This window comes from Temnothorax nylanderi, unplaced genomic scaffold (genome assembly GCF_030848795.1).
Source record: "Temnothorax nylanderi isolate EJ_2023f unplaced genomic scaffold, tnyl_v1.0 TNYL_tig0207_pilon, whole genome shotgun sequence".
NCBI lineage: Eukaryota > Metazoa > Arthropoda > Insecta > Hymenoptera > Formicidae > Temnothorax > Temnothorax nylanderi.
Window position 1 is genome coordinate 105,582 of NW_027249269.1, and position 24,419 is coordinate 130,000.

The 24,419-nt window shown below is 35.1% G+C and overlaps 1 protein-coding gene across 1 annotated transcript in view; it reads right to left on the reverse strand.

The window, feature by feature from the left end:
* The window catches only part of LOC139779060 (uncharacterized), a gene marked incomplete at its 3' end in the record, with an annotated part of 192,576 nt that overhangs the window by 12,635 nt on the left and 155,522 nt on the right, over window positions 1-24,419 (reverse strand). The window contains exon 2 of the mRNA XM_071717284.1: window positions 12,733-12,855. Within this exon, the coding sequence (XP_071573385.1) occupies window positions 12,733-12,855 (123 nt within the window). The remainder of the gene's footprint in view (window positions 1-12,732; window positions 12,856-24,419) is intronic.

Genomic DNA, 24,419 nt, shown 5'->3' on the forward strand with positions numbered 1-24,419 from the left:
ATTTTCATCAATTACTATCTTATCAAAATGGATCAACAGACGATAAGTAATTCATAAAAATTGTAATTATATCTAAAATCTGATAAATTCATGAGACATGACTGACACTACCTGGATTCTTAGTTATCGATTATTTGCTTTAATAAAAAATAACTTGTATTTTTATAACAAAACAATTCTGAAAATATTTTACCATTATACTAAAATCTTTTTCGATATTCTCAACGCGAGGCAATGTGAGTGGTTTTATTTATGATTTGGAGCTTATGCAGGCCGCCATATTGCCTCCGCGGTCTGAAATATCACCGCTGCGTTGAATATATTCTGCAATAACTACTCGCTGGCCCATGGTAACGATGCAACAAGCGTTTCTTTCTGTTCCGTTCGTAAATAAATGAGAGGCAAATATTAAGCGACGCCGTGCGTTGGCATGTTACTTTTATATTTATTAATACAATCCTGTTATTTGGTTGGTATTTTAATACTAAAAAATAGGATTTCCACAGATTCGGTGCTGGACTTTTCAAGCGAAATACAACAGATGTTTCATAAAGATTGCGTCAACCAAAAAAAAGAAATATATTTAGAGCCAATGCTTTTCATGCATCAAAGGTTTAAATATAGGTTTTATTACAATATTATTTATTATTGAGATTTAATGACTTTTAACAATAAATACAACCAAAAAAGTAATCTATTTTTCCATTAAGTAGATTTTACGTATTAATTTTATTTATTGCTAGAATAATTAAATGTCGGAATAAAGAGATATATATCGGGATATACACGGGATTTCTGATCAAATATTATTTAAAGTATGTAGATTAATTTCAAATTTATCAAAAAATTCTTTTTTGAAAAGTTTTATCTTCTTCTTCTGCTTTATGATCGATTTTTTTGAAGCTAAATAATATTAACTGTTTCAATTATCCATCCTCTTTTTAATTAAGCGAATTAAATTTCATAAACTTTTAAATGATGGATTACGATTAAAGGTAAGATTTTTGAGCTTGGAATAACTGACTTTATAGTGAACCAAAATACAGAGACTGCATGGATATTTCTTGCATTTCGAATAAAGAAAAAAGATGGCCGTATGTTTAAAAAATCAGTTTATATGCAAATCTTGACAATATTTGCAATTTCAGTTTGTCATATCAGATTCGGCGTTCTATATTCGTCAGAGTAGATCTCTCGAACTCGAATTTATAATACAGAGAAAAGTTTTTAAGATATTTATATCCTGATCAAGTCTGATTGAGAAAACTGTCTCATTACTTTTACAATAAAATATAGATGTTTTTAATAATTGATATAAGATTTAAACTAGAGAAAGACAGATATTTCCTCTTGTAGATTTATGCAATTCTTTGACTATTTATAATTTTAAATAAATAATATAGTATCAAAAATACAGAGAATTAATATGTCTCAAATAATGAATCATTTTGATAAAATTACTATCTATATATCATTTTATTTATAACAAAAAGTTTATTTTATACAATATCGAAGCAAACTTCTCTCTTTGTTGTAACAATTATAAATAATAAGTAAAAGTAAGCAATTATAAATAATAAATATTTCTAATAAAATTCAGCTCGATTTTTCCCAAAATTCTCAATATCATTTTGCCGTGGAAATATCATTTTGCAATATTATGTGTTACTGATATATGTATAAAATATTAAAAATAATTTTACGTTAATGCATAGATACTACGTATTTTACAGCGCAAATCTCAACGTAGAAGCAATTTTCAATATTCATTATTGCATTCTGCTGTCGATTTTACGCAAAAATCGCTGAATTTTCTGATAAACTTTTCACGAATATCTCGCGTTGCTACTTTTCCGCGAAATTTTCGTCCGCTCGCGAAACGGCAAAATTTCATGGTAAAACGCGATTGGCCGCGCGCGGTCGCGGTCGGTCCGCAAGTCAGCGACAGTGACTCCGGCATTGGCATTGCCGTGGTGTTGTGCGTCTTGCTGCACTTGCAACGACGAACGTGCGGTTCAAGAAGAGCAATACAACCTCCACTTTGGAGTCGGACCGAAATCTCCTGAGTGGTCCAAACGCGCCTTTGGACTCGGGTCCGGGTTGTGCGCTTGACAGCCCGCGGCGGCTAACCAGCTGCCTTGGCAGAATCGGCGGAATGGATGGTAGTAGTCGGTCCCCGGGATTTCCGGCTCTGTGGAAGCGTCAATGTGTACACATTCTACCGGCAAAGCTCCTTTTGCGCACCCTCACCGCCTTGTACGAGATGTCGTCCATTTCCCGGACTTCCTTTTGGATTTATTCGTGTGGCATTGCGAAAGATTTTGCCGACGAGGCGGACTATTATATATAAAAGACCACAAGTTCTTTTTCACTCGATGGGGAGTCTATTTGTCAACGGAAACGTCTAATTTATGTGTAATCAAAATTAATTAGCAACAAAAAGAGTGGGGTTTAAAAGTCAAATACGATTAGTTGTGCATGAGTTAATGCTAATTACGGAACATAGTAATATCAATTATAACCATAAATCTGATTGAAAGAATGTGGAAATTTTAGACATTGAAAGATTTTTATCCAAGAAAAAAATTAGTTTCCGAAATGCATGGTTCATAAAACTGACATATGACACTTCAAACTAATGGAATTACAAGCAGACAGAGTATCTGCATCATGGATGTCTCAATTTTAAGTAAACTTTGCTCATTACGTTCACTCTTCTACCGTAAAAATTTTAGTTAGTTAGGTATTCTCCGAATTTATATTGGCAGTTAATTTAAATTCCCTTTTCTCTTCCTTTCTTTCATTCATACAACGCTTTTTACCATATATACAATAAAAGTAAGTAATATTTTGCTTTGACTTCAGTCAACGGTTGATAGCTGAACGAACCAGTAGCTGTTATTCGGAACCAGATCTGTTCTTTGATTGTAACATTGTCTCAATCATATATCAACCACGGCAGTTAAAAATCATCTTAGATTCCATTATCTTTTTCTTCAGTTTATCAATTTCACATTCTTTGGACTTTGTTTGGTGGATTTTATTTCTCTTTATCGGTGAGTCCCAATTTCCATGTCCGAATATTTTGTAGACTATAAATATTAACAGAATTTTTCTGGTATTTCCTCTTAAAAATTACACTATCGTTGTACACACAATTTTTAAATACTCATCTTATGCTCGTCGGAGAGCATAAAATTATTTAATTTATCTATCACCACGTCGCTGAGTAGTTGTATTTCAAGACTGTCTTAAGTAAGGTCTTAAGATGCTAATACGGCTCTGTGATTGGTTCATAACATCTTAAGATCGTACTTAAGACGGTCTTAAATATAAGATCTGACTATGAATACCGGTCTTAGTCAATTAATCATTTATATATGTATGTCAAATAAAAATTTGGGACGCTTTTTATAAAAACGTCAGAATCTGCTTAGTGTCTGTGTTAATAAAGAATTAGAATAAAATATAGAGATTCATTATTTTCCATAGTCTAATTTTGTTTCGACTAATCCAAATCTATTAGTAAAAATGTAATCATAAAAAATTAAATAAATATTTTATGTAAAAAATTCAAAATTTAATAAACGACACAATTTTAAAGACGTTAGTATTAAATTAGACATAGAGAAAATTATGTATAATGTAATTTATAAAATCTAATAATATATATTAATAACACATCAATTCGATTCGTGTCCATAGACACGTTGATAGAAATGTTATAAGTTAATATTGAACAACTTATCAATAAATTTTACAAAACCAATTTGTAAGTTTATTTATCTACCTTTTTCCAATGGTATCTAATCATTTTATTTTTTGTATTGTTATCAATTAAACAAAATGTTTAATTTGTGTTATAACATTTAAAAAATTTGCTACATAACTTGCACAAGGGTTCAATAAACCAACTTATAAGGAAGATTCGGCAACCTAAAAATTTCTAACATCTAAAATTTTACAGAAAAAAAGTATACATGTAAATCTAATTATGTTTCCTGCTTCGGCTGATAAACGATTCTATAAGGATGAAAATACTTCGTAAAAAAATCTGACTTTTCATATTTCTATTAATGTCTCGGAAACCATAAGAGAAAAAATGTTGAAAAAAATATTAAATACAAAAGTTCATGTATTTTTTATAGCCTACAATACGAGATTTATATAAAAAAAATTTTCAAGATTTCTCCCATTGTCCCTTTAATCTAACAAATTAATTCTTAATGTTCGAAAACATATTAAAGTATTTTTCAAACATATTTTAACATGTTTTCAGACATTAAGGATTAATTCCCTGTTTAAAAAAAATTAAAAAATGTTGCATGACCAGGTATAAATACATGTACGTTTTCTTAAGAATAGAGATAGATCTTCTCGCGATTATCAGCGGTATTGCATTATTGCTACATCGTTTTCGAATCCCGATTGTGTCGTAAATAAGTTACCGGGACTTCGTCACACAAGTCGTATACAACTTTCGTGAAACACACCCGTGAACTCTCCAATTGCACTTAGAATATAAAACTTTCGAAGTGCATCCCGCAGGATTAGTGTGGACGCGCAACCGGAGATGCGTTACATGCACCATCGTTGCAATCTGTTCATCATGCCGGCCGAAACATGCCATACTGGCCGAAAAAGCGCATTGGCCATCATTTCGAACCAGTTTTTAGGCCGCGTCAGCTTTTTTTTTTTACATGTTCGTGAAACCCCATGTATTGTCTTTTTTTTTGTATTTTTATTGGCTATTAGAAAACATGAAAACAGATTTTTTTTTAAACTGCAGGTTTTTGAGTGATACTACTGGCTTTTCGTGATGGACGAGCACAATATATGACTTACAAACTATGTATTGTTCAGTGCAACATTAATAAAAAGTAAAAATCATAGTACTGTATTTGTTAAATCGTACTATATTTCGAGATATATATTGTAACTGCAGTTTTAATTGAACTGCAGTTTTAACCATTACTTTGTATTACTTATATGTTAATTTTTTAATTGTCTAAATTATTACCTCTGCGACTATAATTTAGTTGAAATATGTTAACAAAAATAAACTTTAATTTAAATGCGTGATATCTTCAGTAATTTACCAAGTAATTATGTTTACTGGTCCAGTTACAAACCGGCCGCAATTTAATGTTATAAAAACGGGTGTAACGTTCGTAATTAAATATATGCAGAATAAAAAAAATATATTATATATTTTATTAAATTGCGTAATAAATCCTAATATGTGTAACATAAAGAAGAAGATAATTAATTTTTATTTTTTATTCGGTAATGTTCTTTCTAGCATTATTAATAAAAAAAATTTCTAATACTTTACACATATCATGTTTCTAAAGTTACATTTAATTACCTGTCTTCTTTCAATCCATTATCTCAAATCTCAATTTTTTAACTAATTTCAAATTTTAATAATAAAAATATTTTCATAATTAATTAATTCTTCTTTCAAACTTTGCTAACATATAATTTAACTTAACGCCAACACGATCGTAGCATATATTCTCGTAAAAAGATAAGAAGTTTGCTTATTAAAGAGTTCTCAGGCCCTTCGAATATACCTCGGTGAAGGCAAGGAGGCATTATAGTTAAATTTACCACTCGTTATGCGAGTTTACTTGGCCCGAGACTGCGGGAATATGAATCGTACAGGCCGCTAGCATGCATAATTCGTGTTTCCGTGCAGATCGTTAATGTCGCCCGAGTGACCGTGAATGGCGTTGTAACGTAATCCACGACCCTTATTTCGCACTTCAGTGATCCATAAGATGAATGTTATCGACTACTGTGCGGGATCCCTTTCCTGTCTACCCTCTATCGACGCAAATGATTGTCCCGGGACAATGACAAACCTCGACATATTCCTCGTTTCATCACGCTTTCTCGTTTAATTTAATCATTTACCGTCTTATTTTTATTCTTTTGCATTGTGGAGTCATTGTCTGTCAGTGCGTATCTGTCTAATGTGATATACAGGGTGTTCTAAAAAAGGGGGGCCAAAATTTAGGGAAATATTCCTCACACCTAAAGGATGAAAAAATGTTATATGAACATGGGTGCGGAAACGCTTTATTCAGGAGTTGTGTTGAACATACTGTTGACTTACACAATTACTTACACAAGAAACAATTTAAGATTAACAACTAAAAACAAATGTAAATAAACCTACTGATTAAACGATTGTCGTCCACAATGATTAATCTTAAATTGTTTCTTGTGTAAGTAATTGTGTAAGTCAACAGTATGTTCAACACAACTCCTGAATAAAGCGTTTCCGCACCCATGTTCATATAACATTTTTTCATCCTTTAGGTGTGAGGAATATCTCCCTAAATTTTGGCCCCCCTTTTTTAGAACACCCTGTATATCTTATTATTAGTTATCGCGACGTGTTTGAATCATGTTAATATTATCAATTCAGCTGAATCGATAGATTAATTTGCAAATAGGTATTTGACTAAATATTATCTTTTTCTATACAATTAGAATATTATATCTTATAAACTATTAACTATTCCGGTAAATTTCGAGCGACAAAAATAGAAGCTGTTTTTTTCGAAAATCTTAGAAAGATATAATGCGAGGACGCGGAATCAATGCACCCGCGAATATTAGCTGGGCTCACAATCGGCCGGCCGCGGCCGTTAATAGTGCGGGCCCCCGCAACGCGCGTATCGAGATATCGATCTCAGCGGAGCTTCCGGCATGGCCCGTCCAAGCTGAAATTTTGGCGGTGGAAGGGGCTAGAAACAGGTCAGCCGGAAGTTGTCGATGTACAACGTCGCGTTCCCACGCAGGTTATTATCGTCCTACGAAGCCGCGCCGCCGCGGCGCCGCCGCGCCGTCCCGGTAATGTTATCCCGTTTACAAGCCCTTATTTCACAATCCACTATTTTGTAAGATGAGCTATGCGGACCGACCTTATTTCGTTCTTCGCGAGATTTGTTCAACCGCGATGCTGCTGGATAGAAGAATTTTTCACCGAAATGAGAAAGTTAGGTACGAGGCAATAGAAAAAATTTGAAGGAGAAATAGAATTTCGGCGCAGAAAAAAAGCAGTGGACAGAAAAATTTCTTTCTTAGTTAGGGAACATTATTAAGGAAAAAATTATTGGAAATGTCAATACTTCCTGTTTGCAACATTTGCTATTTTCTAAGCTTAAAATTAAGAGCTTCTTTCATATAAAAAAATGTGCAATCAAAAAGATATATAGATTTTAAAATATTAAAGTATTAAAATAAAAGGTATATACACTGAGAAACCCAATTAGTTGATAGAACCGAAATTTTTTTGTTGAGTTTTGTTTCGTTGAACTAAATCAATTGATTTCTGCAAATAATTGGATTGTTTAGAGAAACCAACTTTTTTTGTTGAAAGTATTTTGTTTTCTTAACAAATATTATTTAAATTTGCGTTGTTTAAAACATAAATTATTGTTGTTGTTACGGTTCGTGCCCAACAACGTTCGCAACATATAAAATCTGCTGTGCCAGCAAATTATTTTTCTCCGTACACAATTTACTTTGTTTGTTCAAACAAATGGTCCCCGTATTTGGTTGTAGCCGCATTGGATCTTTTGTTCTTTGAACAAAATATTTGGTTCCACATACATATTCTTGCAAGAAAATTATTTTGTTCTTCCAACAAAAGTATTTGTTTGCTCATATAGAAACAAATAACTTATGTTGTGTCAACCAAAATTTGGTTATTCCAACCAAATGGGTTTCTCAGTGTAGATATTAAAATATTAGAATATTAGAATATTTTACAATTAATATATAAAAAGACAAAATAGAAAAATGCATATAAACCCCTAAGCATGCAAGTTTCGTAAAAACTGCTAATTTTTCAAGAAATGTTCTGATACTATTATGTAAATCCATTTATTGAGCTTTCGCACAAACTATTTGATAATACGATTTGACGTGACAAATATTTTATTCAATTAATAACAACGTGAAAGATACGATATAATTTCGTTTATATACGGACTATTAAATTACGCGCTACGAGATATGGTAATAATATCATAATCACAGCATCGGAAATCTGATCATGCTTTATTCTAAATACGCAAACTGTATTTAACAGTATAATACTATACCCAAAACAATATCATGCTTTAATTTTATTCGAATTTGATAAGTATCTATATGGTTTCCTTGTTGAGATTAAAAAAGAAAGAAATATGATGTAATCGTGGATTAACGTAATAAGAAGTTAATTTCACAAGTAATGATAATGATTATCTACATCTACGTAATGATCGTGAATTGCAGATGTGCATAATATTGACTGGCAAAATAGGAAATACATGATAGTAAACTAATTATGTAGCAAACTAAATATAATTTTGCGATCAAGATAAATCATGTTATGCAGAAAATGAAGACCTTCTGCACACAGATATCTCCGTGTAATCGAATAGTCGTGTTATCACAGCTGCAATGTTATCGCTACAATTCGTGCATAAATGGCTTTCGTCATTAGTAAGAGAAATTAGTCGAAATTTTGGTCGCACGAATCTTAGCGTTTATCTTGTTGTTAATTACAGTTTATTTCTATGTAATATAATTATTAACATTTTTATTATCAGAAATTGTCAAAATAGCGTTATAGCTTTATAATTTAGTAAATATTTTTGCGTAAGTAAAACAAGAGTAATATGTATCTAAAATGTGCCGTTTTCGACATTTGCAAAATTGACAAATTTTCAGAAAGAACTTCCAAACGTAATTAGTTATAAGCCTTTTGGAGAAGATTCCATGCATTTACTACCAGAGGCAGATAAAGCCTCAAATATTAATATACAAATCCAAGTTAATTATATTGTTGGCACTCAAGTTTAGAAGTTGGATAGACATCTAATTAATTTGTTTGTTTCATTTTTAAATCTAAAAGTCACCCCAAATTCAAACCTGTAAATTTAATTTGGATCAGTATAATTCACTGTACTTTATTCTAGCTGTCTCCAAAGTTAGAATCAATTTTCAGCAAACGAGAAAGGAAAGATTAAATTTTAAAAGTATATCAATACATCATTTTGCGAGAATCAAAACGAGGTCATCCTTGCTATTTTTCGAAGTATTTTATAAATGAAATTGAAAATGTTACTTTAATAGTTACGTTATACGTTTTAAACTAATTCACGCGATATAGAATAATCACCGATAAAATTTCAGCATGAGTTATATTTAATATAAATAAGCATTAATTTTAGAACATCTTTTCTTAATTGTTCAAAACGTAACTCTGCGACAGGAATATTATTTTAAATTCCATTCTATGACAAGCAGAATGTGAGAATTAAAATTCATTAATTTATGGTCGGATTAACATTTAGTTATTTACTTTTGTTCAAGTTACTCGCGCATGTAATATAATTACGCATGTGTATAATTACATTATAATTATCGAAAAAATGCGTAACTCGTTGCATTTCACGTTGACGCTGTTGCACGTTTAATCGCATGAATTGTTCATTGCGAAAATCTTGTCCGAGACAATAAATAATAAACATTTCCATCTCTCACGTTTTCTTTTCCTCATTAATATGTAGTAAATATAATTTAAAAAAAAGAATAATTATTAAATCGTAACAATTTGTTGCGCTCAATCGTCGCGCCGAGAAGCATTATTTTTAAACCTCCACGGCCGACTTATTTAAGCTCCTCCAGAATAATTGTTCCCGTGGGAGTGATTAATTCAATGACAAAATCGAAAGGTATGGAGTTGAGTTCTCCACCTCACCACCTCCAATCGTAACGAGAGAGAGAAAACGAGGACAGCTCGAGAGAAGACGGTCGACGACCCCGTTCTTCCCACCTTCGTTATTTCTCTCCTCAGTCGCATCTTTTTCCGTCGTCGCATCCGAATGGAAATCGCGTTACGGGCGATCGCGGTGCAAACTGTAAGTTATCCTCGACACCGCTAAATTCTCTTGTCACCCTAGATGTCTCTAATTGTCAAGTTGAAAGGATATATGTTATTAAGAAAAAGCAAAAATTCAATAATTATTCTTACTTATCATAAATTTCTCATTTTCAAGAAATATATATAAGACTTAATTAAAATTAAAATTACATTTTAATAAAAACATATTATATAAGAGACACAGAACAACAAAGGAACTTTTTTGTGTAAAAAAAGTCTTAAAATATACAAGTAAGATTGGCGTGCTTGAATGCTATCAGTAAATCTTATGAATTTTATGATTAGATGGATTTTTGGGGATAGAAATACAAATGTCCGATATTATTCTTTTATGCAAATTAATATCAAATTTGATGTAAAATTATATAAAAATAAATTACTATAGATTCTCAAGTACTTCAAAAACGTTACTTAAAAGTAGACTTAATTCTTCAGCTCATTACTGTCACATAAAAATGCATTTACGTGTAAATAATAATACTATAGTCACGAAGCTTCGTCGTCACTTTCTTCCGTCTATTTCTTAATCGCAAACGGAATGCCGCTGTCGTGTCGCAAGAAACGCGCGCTCGAGGCTCTCGCGGACCTCTCTCGTCGTCGACGTGCAAAATGCAAAATGGCGTGTGTTGCATTAAAAAGCAGTTCGCCTTTTCGAGCGAGCGCGCACGGACGCCGTTATATATTTTATTTCGTTCGATACAGAGTGGAAGTGCGCGCACGCGGCTTTTTAAAACAAAGACACCGTCCATTGTGATTTATGTCGCGGCTTTCGCGCTCCTTTCTGATACCGAGAAGTTACGTGAATAATCTATCATGTAATCGCTCGGGCGAAAGTAAAACAAATGGCACTGCTTTCGGAAAGCTTTTAGCTTCGGAAAACCTACTGAGGCTTTTACTTCTATTTTAAGAACGGCGCGACTAGCGATACCTTTTATTTATCAACGTCCGATACGAGACGCTCGTCGCGTTATCCATTATAATTCATAATCATTCCGAGGAAAAAGTGAGGCATTGCAAATTTGATTTACAAAAAAATTATCGATAAGTTTGAAAATAAAGAATTCTCGAAGTTATACGTAAAAGATATTGGGATAACATTTCCAGGGTGTATAAAAAGTTCCAGGTCGACCAAAATATCTATTAAAAAAAATATAAGTTTTATGAAAAAAATATTTCAGACAAAGTTGTAGGGTTTAAAAATTTTAAACCCTACAACTTTGTCTGAAATATTTTTTTCATAAAACTTATATTTTTTTTAGATATTTTGGAACTTTTTATACACCCTGCATTTCGTTACATTGCCCCAAATGTTACAGAGATAACATCTTGAGATGTTATCCTTACATCAACAGAATCAATAAAAATTTACTTACTATAAATATTATATAAAGTACACTCCGTCAAGTACCCGTATAAACTAAAAACGACAAATTCCAAATAATTTCTGTAAATTAATATTTACCTATAAAAATTGCCAGCAAGATACTTCTGGGAGTTCCACATGGTATTTTCCACACAGAATACAAAATTCAGACATTAATGTCATCATCGTTTTCCATAAGAAATTCCTCGGGATTTCGGAATCCGCATGCAAATTTTATGGAAATGCGGAAACGGGGCGCCACGACGCAACGTCGCAAAATTTCAAATGTGACGCTGTCGCGCTCGCGAGCCGCCTTTTATTTTACATGGACTATAATATGAGATTTTACGAATCATGTGCGATCCATTAGGGCCTATGATTATTACAAGAATGGAATGTATGAATAATATATTGCGCGAAGCTAGCAGTATTGCATGACCTATATATTATAGAAAACTAAAGGCTCGACTTGCCAGAATTTTCCTGTAAACTGTGACGACAGATTATGCCGAGCTATATCTCAGTTCTCTATTAAGAACCGACACCATGTTTGTTCGGAGCATGAATAATGGATTATATAAATAAAAAGGGAAGGGACAATGCCGATGCAGAGCGAATGCTTCGGTTTTTATTTTACAGAACGAATGGATTGCATCCGATAGCGACTTTTATATTTGCGCAGGCTTTTCGACTTATCGATTCACGTTGGGTGAATTATGGCTAATATAATCTGCGTGAGTAATATATCGCATGTATGTAAAAAAATACGCAAGTAAGACGCGTCGATTGCGCTTTCATCTCGTGATTATTTTCAATTGACGAGCAAATAATATTTGCATATATTCGAAATCACGTCCAAGTTTTCGTATTTAATTTAATGTTATATAAATATATTGTAAATATTACATTGTGTACAAATACCATTTAATTTTTACAAGAAATAAATCTAATTTTCTAATTAAGATAATTGTAATAAATTGCAATCGACAATATTTATTTAAAAAACGCATAATATCAAAGATTTGAGAATGAGACATGAGTCTGTTACGTAAACAAATTATTACAGTTTATACTATATAAGCATGTAATTATAAATTCTGTAATATATATTCAAACTAATCGATAAGAAGTTGGGTATTAGATAATTAATCAGAATATAAAATTAAACGTCTCATTCTAGCATCAAATTAAAATCTAGTGCATAGAAGTTAAAATTATACGACCTAATTATGATAATAATGCATATGATCAATTTCCTTGATTATCACCGATTCAATTATTGTTAATTTGAATTTAAATCGCAATAAGTATACATGGTTAGCGTCGCAGTATAAATAAAGTGTTATTAACAATTATTTATATATATGACGAAAATTAATAAATTATGAATTGTTAAGAAAAAGTGACTTGCTTAACTTACCTAATTCCGGACCGCAGACTCTCGGTATAATTTCCAAAATGGCGCTGCACGACGGATCCTCGTAGCACAATTGGCGGGCGTAGAGGCAATTCAGAATGGCCATCGGCACCTTGATGCCGGATCCTGAAACAAGATCGACGCCGTACATATTAAAACGTGCCAGTCCGCACATAAAGAATGCACCTGTAACATTTTTCTCGCGCCGCAGCGCGGCGGGCAAGATTAAAACCCGACGTTACGGTGGCGGTGTGGGGAAAAGGAAAAAAAATAAAAAAGGGAATTCCATTGAGATCAGTTCGCCAGCGCCGAAAAATTCGGGAAATTCGTCGTTATTACGGCAAATTACCGCGCGACAAAACGCTGCTCGCAAGATGGTGGGCGCGAGAGAGAAAAAAAGCGAGAGTGCGCGCAATGATTTAATATCCCCGCGATAAAGCGTTTCCGTTATTTATAACTAGCCGACGTGAAACTCTCCGACGACGACAAATTATATTTCATTAGGCGCGCACGGATAGTTTGAATGAGAACGAAGAGTCGTGAATAAAACGGGCGCCTGTACCGACTCGTCATAAATCAGCACAAATAAATTATGACGTCAGAATGAGTTTTTTTCTTTCATTTTAGATGGATAATTCGCGTTTCGGGCGAAATTTAAATTGTAACGTCGAGAAGTTAGTTGGTGCGATAATAAAATTAGTAAAAAGATATCTAAAAATGGTAATCTTTTCAGAAAAAATATAATTTTTGCGAATATAATCCCAAATATAGAAAGCTGCATCGAGAGACGCACATTTCAATATCAATGTATCAATTTTAAATTAAAAGCGATTGAGAAAGTTTTTAAAAATCTGTCAGCTTAATTTGCATTAGTTTACATTGTATAAGATGTGTCTGTAAATCACAGATATTAAAGAATAAAATGGAGGAAAAATGTTTGTTCAAATATCAATCAACTTTTTGTAAAAAATTATGTTACTAAAAAATATGAAAATTCAAGGACCGTTGAAACGTAAAAAGCTTTGAGCTTCCAATAACTTTTATAATACGTCCGAATTTGCACAAATTCCACAATTCTCAATTCCGTTCATTTAAACGCATGGAGATTTGATGGCGACCAATGACGACCACCATATTTTATCGATTGTTTGCTATGCGAATTTTTTCGCGACCACAAACACGGTAAATTGCCGAGCATGTGCATATAAAGCGTAAATTCTGTCGCCGTTAATACGTCGATAAAGCTGTGCCGAGATGAATCGAGTTTTTTGATTAATCAAACGATGTGATCATCAGCCATGCATTGCGCGTAAAAGAGCGTAAAGCAACCTTTTGATTTCACCAATTTGCGACATGATATATCCACCCTCTTGCGATTCGCTTTGTTTAATTAATTTCTCTCCATACATTTGAGCTATTATTGGACATTTGATTACGGTTTGTCTTACTGTAACAACCTAGTTTGCAATTAAACTTTTTAGTATAGAGAAATTAATGAAAGATATTTTTGGTAAGATAAATGTCACATAAAACAGTAGGCCGTAAATGTTATACTTTCCAGAATTAAATAAAAAATAATAAAATTCCTTGTTTTATCACACGATGTGATTTCGTTATGGAAGAGAGAATATTATTTTAAAGTAAGAAATTCTAAGTTAAACAGAATATTATTTTTTTTAAGTTAACGTTAGCCTAAAATTATATAATAAACAAATTATAAATGCATAAATTATAAATAAATGGCAGTTTTTACATGTATACAAGTTTGGATATTTAAGTTATTATAGAAAAGAGCTCAGTTACTTCTCTGGAGTTCTCTCCAAAAGATGTTTCTTCGTCGTTTATGACAAAGCAATATATCGGATGTCAAATAATATTTTCTCCTTCGAGCGCATCTATACTGTCTCAGTACACGGTGTTGAGAATTGAATCGCCACCGTGGAAATGTCTTTTCGCATTACTATACGTATATACCGGAAATGTCGTTGCCAGCGCGGGATTACATCCCGTGAGATGAACGGACGAGAGAGCGCCGCGCCGGCGGTAAAGAGGGTCACGAGCGTCGCTTATGATACCTTATGATATCACAATGCGTCCCCCGTGCGCGCACAAATTTGTTTTGCGTTTGATGTATCGCGCAATACCGTAACGGGGAATACGAATCCCTTTCATCTCTCTTCGGGCGACGGGCGAAATTCTCAAAGATGCTGGAGCACTTTCAGAAATGGCCGCTGTCAAAGGTTTTCATTCGGCGTTCGCGATTGCAAAAATCCCCGTCTATCTCGGCGCCGAGTGAGGCAATACGGCAGCATTGTGACCCGGGCTCTTTCGAAATAGCTTCCGTGGTTGTCAAAATCTCGCATCTCCTATGGATTGCTTCGACCGTATACCGTAGATTATAAATGCATGAATATTTCCACGCGTAATTAAATTCTTCTCTCTCTCTCTCTCTCTCTCTCTCTCTCTCTCTCTCTCTCTCTCTCTCTCTCTCTCTCTCTCTCTCTCTCTCTCTCTCTCTCTCTCTCTCTCTCTCTCCCCTCTCTTTCTCTGTTTGAAATTCTGTTCTCTAAAATTCCTAATATTTGATTATGATTTGGTAACATTAATGAAATATTCATATATTATAATACACATATATGCATTTGTTTGTTAACGTTCCGCCATTCCCCGTTCGGGCATTACATCATTCACTTAAAAACGGCTGAGAAACGTCGTTTTAATCGACCGCATTAACGTTATCGTTCCGCTTATATTCAAGAGCATTAACGTCGCCGCTATATACCAGTTAACTATTGCTGCTATAAATTCTCCCCTTATTCACATATATAGGACGATCGGAAAAATCCCGCTGTCACAGCGCTGCGCCCGAGCGAATGCACGCTCAAGTGCGGCCACGAGGTGACTGCGCCTCGTATAGAGAATTTTTTATAGCCGCTCGTATCGCCTAACCGTCCTCCTCCAACTCTCTCTGCTTGTCCTCGCTTCTCACCGAACGTTTCATAATTAATTACAGTACAGGCGGGAGTGGGAAACAGTTCGCTCTTCTTTTATCGACTTCCGTTTCGCGAGTGGCTCGTAAAAATCCGTGTGCTCAGTTTTTGCAGTATCTCGCTCGCTCTCCCTCTCTCTCGCGCCTGCTTTATTGTATTTTCTTTCCCATCTTGCTCTTCCTCCCCCCCCCCCTCTCTCTCTTTCTCTCTGTGTCTTATTTCGAAAAATCTCAGCGACTTACTGCCGCGACAAGAGACAAGCAAACAATTGCGAACGAGCTGTTAAACTCGAGGAGCGCAACGATGAAAACCCGCGTCGAGAGAAGTCTGTTAGTTTGAGCATTTCCGGCATCTCGTGTTGCTAGGAGATCTGATGGAAACATTATTCGGCCAGTATAATTGCTATAGTGCTTAAATTTATACGCTATAGAAATGTGCAAATTTAAAACAGTTAAAAAAATTTTCAAGATTTTTATAACATAGTGTTTTATGAGAGATTAAGAATTACTGTCTAACTGATAAAGACTGATTTTAGTTATTAATAAATGTAAACTACACAGTAGTTTTGCGTCAGCGCAGTATGCCAGTTGTGTGTGCGCTTGGGATTAAGTTCAATATGTACTTAAAAATCTGAGTCAAATTCAATAATCAAGTTTTATTTTTTTTAGTTTGAGTAATGTTCATAAGAAATAATATTTCATACATCGTACTTGCAAAGTAGTCGAATCCCGATTAGTTAGTTTCGAATTTTAGAATAAATGCCTGCAAATTTGGAATGTACCTATCTTAGAAGTAGGTTCTGTCGTAAATAATTGAATCTTTTACAAGTAATATTCGAATATACTATGTTATTAAAATATATAAGTAAAATTGTAATAAAGAGATATTTGTGTGTACATACATACACATTATGTTTCACACATTAAATTTCGAGTAAAGTACTCATAAAAGGTTCGAACATATTTGATCCAAGTTCGAGTCTATTTGGAAGTAATATTTTCGTATTTCGAGGTATTCATAAAGGATTCGAATCCATTCTAGGTTCAAGTATATTTGAAGTACTGCTTTTATTTTTTATTTTCAGAAACTACGTCAACAAATTCGAATGTACTTGTAAGATACTTAATCCCATAATTAGCGTAGGCGGAAAGAATCGACCCTTGTCTATTAAATTTACTTCGGAAACCACCGTCATTAAAAAAACACGAACTCTATAGTAGATACACAATGTCCGTAACTGTACGCTCGCTCGCATCAGTGCATACCTACTTGCATTTTCAAATTTTTTCGAGGCACGGCTCTTCTATTCCGGCTGCAAATCGGTTTTTAAACCGAACGTTCCTTTAAAATTCAATTTAGCGAGTGGATTTCGCGCGCACGCTTGCTCTCAAGATGCACAGCGCTTTATGTCCTGCATTAAAAATGAGTGGCACTACTTATTTTTCTTCCCGCCGTCGTTAACCGGGAAAGTGCCTCCGCGAAAGACGGCGCAGGGAAGAAAGAAGAGTGGCAGAGACGGATAAAGGCAGGCAGAGAGAGAGGGAGGGAGGGAGAGCGAAAGAGAATGAGAGAATAAGGGAATTCCCATTCGCCTAAAACAACGGGCGATTATAAAACCGCAGCCAAGAAGCAGCAAAAACGTTCGGAAGGTGGGGAAAAAAAGCTGCACGCGGCTGCAACGAAGAATAATTATGCCGTGGGAGGACGGCAACAAACGGTGGTAAGGAGGAGGTTTCTAGTTCCAAGCTTAATAAAGCGAAATGGAAATATTATTCCATTCTTTTCCCTTTTTTCTCTCTCTTCGTTACCCTCGTCACTTTTACCCTGGGTTGATGGAGCACAAACAATGTACAGGCGTTTGTAGAAATCAGAATTTTTATATTCGATTATTCGCGGTAAAGAAGTGCAAGCAAAACGTTTCTGAAAAAAGTGGTCAGAAAGCTTAAGCCCTTCTACGCTTTTACCCTCTAAGTTTATATTGTCATAATTATTAATATAATTAATTTATTAATATAATATATTTTTTATATTTGCTTTTTTGAAGTATTGGAAAATGGTTACTTGTAATACAAAAGCACTTTTCCTTTATTAAATAAGTAGATTAAAAACATTATAATATACGCATACGTATACGTAATATATACAACATATTAATTGTCCAGTTTCAGGTTTCAGCTAAATAAATTTCATAAACACACATATATAATAAATACTTAAATAAGAATTTAGAAAAGAGTTCCCGGGTGGAAATTACAACCTGGCGCTGTATGGGCTCCGGCTAGTTTTCCACGAGTTAATGTGGGCGCTATGATGGAAGGCTAGCCTGGGGTTGTACTGGGTGGTAACGGCAATAATGGCCAGCTCCAATATTGGAAAACTATCTAGGCCCTGGCTCGCGGAGCAATGTTGCCCCAAGACAACACTGATTGCCATATCATACTCGCGGCGTGTTGCTTTCGTGCCGCGGTCGTTACCTCCGGCGCCGCTCGAGCAAAAAGCTTTCTAAATCCCCTCGCGGCGTGTTGCTTTCGCGCGGTTGTTACCTCCGGCGCCGCTCAAGCGAGAATTTCTCTAAGTCCAATTCGGTCTTTCGACACCGACTCGTGGCAATGCTGTGTTCGTATAAAGCCCCTTGCACAATAGGCGATAGCGATAACGATAGCGACAGCGACAAAGTTGCCAACAAAGGTATAGCTTTGTCGGCACCTTTGTCGCTGTCGCTATCGCTATCGCTATCGCCTATTGTGCAAGGGGCTTAAGTTACACGACGGTAGCGATCGACTACGAGCGCGAGCAAACGGGAAACGATGCTCCCCGCATCGACTTCGTCGTACGTGCCCCTTTCGTGTGCGTATTCCACAAACGTTTTACACATTCGTACGGACCAAGCGAAACGCGTTTGCACGTCCGTACGTATCGCTCGTGTCGCTCGGCTCGCCGAGCGCACCGCACCTCTTATAGTACCCAACTAGCCGGCCGAGCGATCGGCGACGCACGGTCTTACGCACGGTCGCTTACGGGCGTCGGAGGCGAAACCATCGAGACCATCGGGACTTGACCGCTGAGAGCGACGACGACGCGAATTCGATTACCGTACGAGATATCCGGCAGCCAGTCTCGGGGGTCGACGATACGCCACGTTGACGCAAAGCGAGACGAATGACACCATAATTCGGGGTACTTGTAACCGAGAGGCACGAACGCGGTCGTTACCTCCGGTGTGGGCTCTAACGAAAAGTCCTCTCGCGGCGTGTTGCTTCCGCGCCGCGGTCGTTACCTCCGGCGCCGCTCGAGCAAAAAGCTTTCTAAGGCCCCTTGCGACGTGTTGCTTTCGCGCGGTTGTTACCTCCGGCGCCGCTCGAGCGAAAATTTTCTAAGTCGACCCAATACATGCCCAGTACTGAGCCGACTCTCGGCCGTAGATCAATATCATTTCTGGCCTTATACACGGTCAGTACTGAGACAAGACTCGCCTCGGAACAGAATATGGTTGCATGGGGGTACTGGTCACCGAGACTGGCACAATACTGATCTAGCGGTTTATCCGTACTGGGGCAGTACCACCCACACACATCAAGTCTTGGCAGCCAATATTGTGCCACTTCTGGGCCATGCGGACAACTCTGGCAGAAGTCCGACATTCGCACATGGGTTATAATCCTGCCTCACTGGCCGGGCGCTAGCTAGCCCCCGGCTGGATTTCCCATCTTGGCACCCCCGCACAATTCTGTCTAGCGCCTAGATGAAACACTAAGCAGCGCCTGGCTAGATTTCCGATACGGGCGTGCCACGACATTCCCCACGGGGCCCAAAATAGAAACTTGGATCGCCCAGACACATTTCCACCCGGGTTACAATTTAATAAAAAAAGATACCATCTTTGGTCGGGTTTGGCAGCCTAATAATAATAATTCTGTGTAAATTTTGAATTCTTTTTCCAACTTAGCAAACAGCGCGCCAATTATTTGTTGACTTAAAACACAGTTTGTTTTTTGTTGGAATAGTAAATCCAGATATTTAAATCGGTAATCGATAATTAAAGAACTCAAGACTGACAAATAATCGCCGCGCAATTTGCTGAGTTGGAAAAAGTATACACAGTAGGTACATATAAATATTATTACAATTGTAAGATTTATATCGGTCCAATTTTACTTACTAGGGTAGACCGGGGCACGTTGTCACACATTTTTTTCAATATTTTTTGTATTTTTTACATTCAATATTTGCGAGTACTGTGATATGCCAAAATTTCGGGTGAACCCTCAGCTTCAATTGGACAGTATCGAATTTTGTGTGATTGTTACTCTACAGTTGTTACATAACAATAAATAACGACAGGTCGCTTGTGACAACGTGCCCCGTGACCGGGGCACGTTGTCACATCAAATGTAATTGCATGCAAAATGTTATCCAAACTGTATTCAACGTAAATATCAATATATTATAGTGCGCTGCAATGTAAAAAAGTAAAATCCTTCACAGAAACATTTATTTTATTTCAAAAAAGTACAAAAAGCACGAAGTTTTCGTCTTAATCTAAATACAAGAATTCCACTCGAATGCGCAACTTATTGATCGTTAACAGCAAGACGAATTACTTCTAGATCGACTACTGCGGCTCTCGCAGTTTTCCGTTTGTAGGAGCGCACCATATCCCAATTGCACCTATGACAATAAAATTCGTGACAACGTGCCCCGAGGGCATTTTTTTACTCCAAACAGCCTCATGGCCGACACGTTTGAGATATTCATAAGGTTAGGTATTGCACGCGGTAGGTAAAAGTACCTACATACTTTAAGATAATATAAAGGTCTATTCTGAAAAAACATAAGCTTCATGTCCAGTACGTTAAATGTTAGACAAGAAAATTTTACTTACGGTCGCAAAAAACTTTCAAGTTGATTTTACGTCAACACGGCTGGAGCAATCTCAACACTGTAAACACACCAAAGATGGGCATACACTAACACGTTTTGGGAATGACGGGTGCTGCCCTCTGGTTATTAGTTTTTTAAATAAAGCCGATGTGACAACGTGCCCCGTGTGACAACGTGCCCCGGTCTACCCTACTCTTGTTAAAAAAAGTCTTTGTAGCCTCTACTATACAATTCATCCAGTATTGCGACATCTATGATGTATCTTTTATCAAATATGCTGATAATTTTTATCAAATAATCTGGAAATATTTTATTGGACGTGTACTTAAAAAAGAAAAAAATTAGATTGGTCGAACAATGTTGTTTACCTGATCGATTTGCAGGCGTGTTGTGAAAATCGGGCGACCATCGGTCACAATTATGTAGACGTGTTGATACTCGAATACGTTACTGGGTGAGGCGAGCACACGCAGGTTTATCGCGATGAATCATAATGCGTCGCATGATTACAAATTACGTGACTCCCCTCGTCTTCCGCGCCCTTCCATTATGTTGGCATTATTGTGAGAGTGGATATCTCGATATGTCTAGAAACTGGATTACGACTGTACAATGTGGCGATACAAGCTACTCGCGGGGATAAAAGAATTTTAACACGCACAGTTGAATGGGAAAGCATCAAAAGTGATATTATGTTCTTCAATTGTAGCTACTTCGAAAGACAAATTTGGGAAGCAGCAATTAAAAAGTATATATTATAATTAAGTAACTTTAGAAGCAAGAAAAAGAAATATTTTAATTCCAGGAAAAATAAATTAAATAATCTTTATTTTAATTCCAGAGGAAATAGTTTTCCAAAATTCTCCAAAAAGAAAAGCACACGATAATATATTGCGTGCCTCGTATAGCATTTAATTTAAGACCTAACCTAATTAAACGTTAAAAAGTTAATAATATTATAAGCTTTTATATAAATACGTAAATAATATTATAAATATGCTATATTTGTCTATTATTATATTTATTTTTACTTAAAAGAGTTTAATATATCAATTTTTATTGCATCATATACGTAATTTAAATAATTTTAGTAAACTTATTTTTACAAGCAGTAAACGCCACAAATAAGAGAATATGTGGATCGTATTTTACGATATTGAATTAAAATGAGTTTAAAAAAATGTGGAAATCCATAAATCTATAGAATATTTAAAAATTTTATTTAAAAATACCTTAAAATAAATACATTCCTCGAAATGTTAAATGTCGATCATTTTGATCATAAAAGGATTTTTAATTTATCAAATTTTTCGCTTCTGGGTAATATAAAAAAATTATTTATAGCACTTAGTAAACGGATAATTGAGCTTGACGAGCTGTGGTCACAAATAAAATTCTGAGGGGGCAAAATCCAATAGGGAATTCATTGATTAAAGAATGAATGGACGGCCGAAAAATGTCGACTTCAATTTTCACCAGTTGGTGCAACACATTCCCCCTTTTAATTTATTCGCTTTCGGTCCAATTTTTTTTCCATTTGCTGTGAAATCTTTCAGCGCCAAAATCGCATCAATTATTCCCGTCTTTTTTATTTTTATCGAAGTATTTTAATGCGCGTAAAAAATATTTACAAAATTACAAATTATATTTGCTTTATTCTATGATTAAATAACAGAAATATTTATTCAATGATTCAATATTTATAATATTTAGTTAATTATTATCAAATTTAATAAAATATAAACTTGTCATAAATATTTTACTTGACTGTACAATTTAAAGATACTTTATAATTTATCTTTGATGGCTTATAATATAATATATGCATATTATAAACATATATTTTATGTAAATATAAACCAACATATAACAGATTATAATCTAATCTGGAATATATAGACATATATAATGCTTGTCAGATGTTTATAAGAAAATCTAATATAATGTATACATCATATATGTATACATCACAACGTTGTAAAAATTACGGAAATTTAGAGATAGATTACAACAATTTCGATAAAATTAGTTGCGGAAAAGAATTTTGTGTTCTTACATTATAGAGACAGCACAGAGGGCGAATCTTTCCCCTATCAAAGCTTGTCGGTTTGGTGAATTAAATGAGAGCGAGTGGGTTCCTTCGGGATCTCGATGTCGCAGTGCCGCGAGCCGAGTCGCGTTATGCGGCATAATAATTATAGTCCTTCGTTCGCGACTAACTTTGCTGAGTGGAAGTTCGCGCGAGGCTAACTCAATTGAGATGAAGAAAAAAATGGAACTTAATGGCGCTTCTCTCGAGAAGTCCCCGCAACAATTTCGACCCAGACCCTTCACCGAGTATCGTGCAAGAGGGTCTCTCAGAAAAACAATAAAATCGTAGCTCGCGTTCTCAATACCGTTTTCAAGAAATAGATACTTATATGCGCATACTGCAGTACTTCTCAATTTATATGCCGCTGCGAACAGCTGCGCAACGCACAGATGTGTCGCGACAACAATAAAAAATTATTTTCTGAACAAATCTTTGTAAATTATAGATATATCAAATATAACAGAATCCTTATAATACTCATTTCATTATAAAAATTATTATGCGATTTTCTACGTTAAAAATTGTAAAAAGATAGAATCAAATTTGTGTTCTAATAGAATTTACACAATTGATGTACAGAAAACTAGATTCTATATACTATAAGCTGTAATTATAATAATAAGTTTTAAGTTTCACAGTTTCTTATATTTATATGTCAACATTATTTCCGTATATTCTCACAATATTATTACTAGACATAGAAGCTCTTATTAATATTACTGTATATAATTATATGACAAAAGTAATTCGAATGTTTCTTCAGACTTTTTAATTAATAACAAATACGTTTAAATATTTTCTAAAAAATACAAGAATATGACTATAAATAATTTATTAAACTTTCTCGATTCATCCTTTGGTTTCTGTAATCTTTGCGGTATCATGACTAATAGTATCGTGACATGCAATATCATAGCTCGAAATCCGATTTAACACGACACGATCATCAGCAAAACAAAGGGGAGGTGCCAATGATATAATAGATAAATAGAGAAAGGGAGAAACAGCGAGGGTAGGGAAACTTTCTTCGGCAGCGTTGTTTCCCGAACGGGAAAATTCCTTATCGCGGCCCTCGTGTCCGGGGGAAAATCCATTTGAGCATTTTCGTGCGCGGATATATTTAATTATCTCAGGCGATGGCGGACTAAGGCCGGTGCCGGCGAAGTAGAGGATAATTCCGGCGAAACTTTTGCGCTCCAACTGCGCGTCGCGACCGACCGCCCTGGTGGAAAGTATAACTCTCCTGTCTTGTTAAATATAGATCCAGTCGGCAATTGGAACTTCCGTCCGAACAGTTACTTCTGTCCTGTTTCCCTGTGTCTCTCTGCCTCTCTTTTACCCTCCCTTCTTCGCGTTACAACCCTTTTTACTCGCCTCGGACCACTTCAAATGGCCAATATTGCTCGTTTTTACGTCCGCTCTTGTACGGAATCTGAGAAGGGTTGTCGTGTACTAATAAGGATTGTAATAGCTTTTGGTCAGTTTAGCAAAATTTTAAATAATACAATATTTATATACAATATTTATATTGTAGACAACTTTCTATTATCATTATCGTCGTTTCTAAAGGAAATTTTAAAGGAAATTTTAATTAACAGATATATAATTTTAGATATAGGTACATATACAAATACCATTAAAAAACAATCTATTTTATATATTTTCATATTAAATTTTATCTCAATATTTGCTCTCTACAAGTTTGGTAAATAATAAAAAGCAATTTC